A 3,655-nucleotide genomic window follows, 5' to 3' on the forward strand; every position below is an offset into this window, starting at 1 on the left:
CATAGTTACATATACATGATCTAAACTTTCAAATGACTTGTTAAACTTCCACCAATAACTAGTAACAATAGAGGTTGGTAGTCAGTACTAAAACCCATATCCAGCCTCTTATTCTAGAGACTTAGAGAACATGTTGTCATGTACTGGTTGCTTTTATAAGTACAAAACTCATATCTTGCAACTCTTTTTGTTGACTTTTTCCTGTTTTTGTTTGCTGTTTTATTCCCATGTTGCATGACATTGAAACTTTCTTTCAATATTCACTGACAGTCATGTTTAATTCCTGTCATCACTGGCGCATTATGTTTTGGTGGCATATTAAGTCATTCACTCCAACAGAGCTCAGGAAGTTTGCACTGTAACTTCCAATGGGCGTAGCCTAAGCCTTTTGACAGAATTAAGTTATGTCCTCACATTTCAAACAAATGTTCATATCTTTGGAAACACAGGGATTATGAAAGAAGTATAAATGGCAAACTCTTCAGCACAAACTATTGTTATAGTGGTAGTATTCTTTAGGTTCTAGGTCTTAAACTGAATTTTATAACTCACACTAAACATAGTAACCATTATATTTGCAATATTTTGTAAACAACATACAATATCTCAGCAACCACGCAAGTTACACACATAATGCCAGCAGCATTTTATTCATCTATCTCAGTGTTTTCATATGAGGCTAAGGAGTTCTGTTTGTGTTACTTGGTTGTTGAGATATTTAAAAAAATGTGAAAATTATACCTGTATAAATTAATATCATAAAAACAGTAGTTAATATCTATTTACCTGCACTAGACAGAGGTCAAATATTAATGCAGTTGAGTTTGCTATTGTGTAAGCTTTAAGATGAATTTTTTAACACCTTGTACATAGTGTGGTTTTGGAATTATTAAGGCAAATATGAACAAAGAATATTTGACACCTAGAGGTGTCAGTAGGAGTTAACTGCAGGTACATTTGGAGCCGTCACTTGGATGTAATCAGTTAAGTGTTCTGTACTTTGTACTTAAAGCAGGTCCACATAGTTATGGTAGTAGCATGTAATCAAACAAAGATATTTAGGTTCATAGGTTCATAGGTTCATACTAGGCTTTCTGCCCGAGGGCATTTACAAGCCTAGCCCATCGTTTTGTGGCTTACGCCACCCCTTTAGTACGGGGAACTAAACCCATTATTTTGCTGTGCCTCTGTCGAGCAATGACACTGAGGTAATCCCTGGGGTATATCTGCGATCTCCCATCCATTAGTCAAGATTTCTCTTGAACAAGGCCAGTGAGGTGCTCTGCCTCACATGTACCGGGATTTTGTTCCACAGCATAGGGAGTCTTTGGGTGATGAATCTATCCCTCCAGCACGTCCTATTAATAGTCGTGTCCAGGTTTAAGTCTCCCGCCCTTGTGGCTCTGATGGATCTGGATTTTTTGAGGTGAAGCATATTCATCAAATCTGGGTTTGACATGGCCTTGTATGTTAGGCAAAGGTCACCTCTGAGCAAGCGGTAAGCGACTGAGTAGAGCTGGAGACTTCAGAGAATTTACTTTAAAGCTTAATGATACCTGAACGAAGAAGGGACATTGTATGGTATATTTCTGGCTTAGAATGGATTTTTATAGCTGGTGTTCATCACTCATGTTTGGGCAGAAAAGTTCCCCTGTTTGCAAAAGAGCAAAAAGAACTCACCCCCTTCCAACAGACGTCTGTGGAGCAGAAATTAAGATGGGTGCTGGAGAAGGTTATAGAAACAACTGTGACTCAATTATGGCTGATGCTGCAGAGTACATCATTAAAACATAATCCGTTTATCTTACTTAAAGTCCATAGTCTAATTGTCTGACTTTATGCATCCTCTGATGTACTTCTTAATAAACAAGTTTTACTTTGACAGGAAAAAGAAGGCATCAGCAGCAGAGACGACAGAAGAAAAAAGTTCTAATCCATATGAAGAACTGAAAATGGAAAATGGAATTAGCAATCTTGCATTCACTAAAGAGAATGAGTATGAACCTGCTGTTTCCACCAAGGTGGAAGATATGCATATTCCTGCTATAGCACAGGTGGAGGATACACAGACATCTTTTTAAAAAGTGAAAGCTATAGACAAATGTTCATAGCATTCCCTGCCTAACATACATTTTGGTTTAATCAGGACTTATGTGTTTGCTAAAGTCTATTTACTGTGCAATAAACACTACCTATAAGTATTTATGTAGCTGAATGTGCAGCATAACTTGTTTGTACAAAGCCCATGTTTAAGGTAAAGCTATAATAATGTAATCAGTGCTGTTATTTCTTACAACACTTTCGTTGCTAACTGAGGATATTCAGGAGTGCTAGATACAAAATGTATACTGATGAACATAGTTGCAAATTATATAGTAATACCAATAGCAATTTTCCATGGAAAAAATAAAATCTAGAACATTTGTAAAAGCACTGATGAATGCTTTAATTGCTACAATATTTCATATAAGGTTGCATACAATGTAAATAAATGCAAATCTGGATTATCTCTGTGTCCCTGCTGGATGGTTCTCTTTGGATTCCTACAGTTTCAATTAATTTATTAATTTCAGTGTGTGTAAAATTACAGTTGAGAACATTGTGGCTCATAATGGCAGGGTAGAATTTTGGTTATATCATAACTCTGAAATGTTGAAAACTGAATAGAAATCCACAATTCTTAATTGAAAAGCATGCTTGTCTCCTGGGTCTAGCTGTTCCCTACACTTTGTTTTAAAGAACAAATATGTTTAGATTTGTCTCGTATGTTTTAAAGAACAAATATGTTTAGATATGTCTCGTACACCACACAAGATTCAAGTAACAGAGCATAGTATGTTCCTACTGGATTTTTGAAAAGACAGATGCTCACTGATCAGCCCTACCTGTATAGGCACTGTAAATTTATCACAGCCTTGTCATGGAAGTAGCAATGAGGACGATCGTGTTTCATTCCAACTGTATCTGTGAGATTTACTTTTTCCCCAAATCAGGTAGCATTTTCTGTAGGAAATAATTACATCAGTATTACATTACTTCATTTTATCCAATGTACTGTTCTTGGTGAATGCTGGTTGCTCTGAGATATTAACTATGCAGATAAATGCATGTTATCCTCAGTGCAGAAAGACAATGATAAATTGTATAACACAATTAAATAAGTGAAAAACAAACATGTCCAGTGGAAATATTAACTATAATATTTAATGCAGGTTTGTGCTCTAAGTAAAAACTTACGTTTTAGCTTGTACCAGGATGACATTGTTTGCTTTTTGATGATGTCATCATTAATTCCATTTACTCTGAATGAAGTAAGCAATTCCACATTATGACTGCTGCTTGCTTATTCTGCACCACAAATATTAGTTTTCTGCTTCGGTAACCAATATAAGAAAGTAATTATTGCAGTGCTCACACAATAGCACAGACATATGTGCAATGTATCCCTATTGCACATTGTTTATAGCTGTTCTGTATTTTGTATCATGAAACATTCAAGTTTTATTAATGAAATTATTTTGTATGCTCTCTAAATAGTTTGATTTACTCCCTGCCCCCAAATATAGTTCAGTAAGACAAATAATCTGATACGCAGTCAAGACAACATCAAAGTACTACAGTATTGTAATTTGATGGGTGATTCTTTTTTGTTTTT

General features: G+C 35.6%; 1 protein-coding gene across 1 annotated transcript in view; it reads left to right on the top strand.

Annotated features, from left to right (window-relative positions):
* ACE2 (angiotensin converting enzyme 2) overlaps nt 1-2,296 on the top strand; it is a 366,082-nt gene extending 363,786 nt beyond the window's left edge. Inside the window, exon 18 of the mRNA XM_044072791.1 lies at nt 1,886-2,296. Within this exon, the coding sequence (XP_043928726.1) occupies nt 1,886-2,081 (196 nt within the window). The 3' untranslated portion in view covers nt 2,082-2,296. The remainder of the gene's footprint in view (nt 1-1,885) is intronic.
* The last annotated feature ends 1,359 nt before the right edge of the window (nt 2,297-3,655 follow it).

Source organism: Protopterus annectens, chromosome 5.part1, assembly GCF_019279795.1.
Source record: "Protopterus annectens isolate FY-2018-M chromosome 5.part1, PAN1.0, whole genome shotgun sequence".
NCBI lineage: Eukaryota > Metazoa > Chordata > Ceratodontiformes > Protopteridae > Protopterus > Protopterus annectens.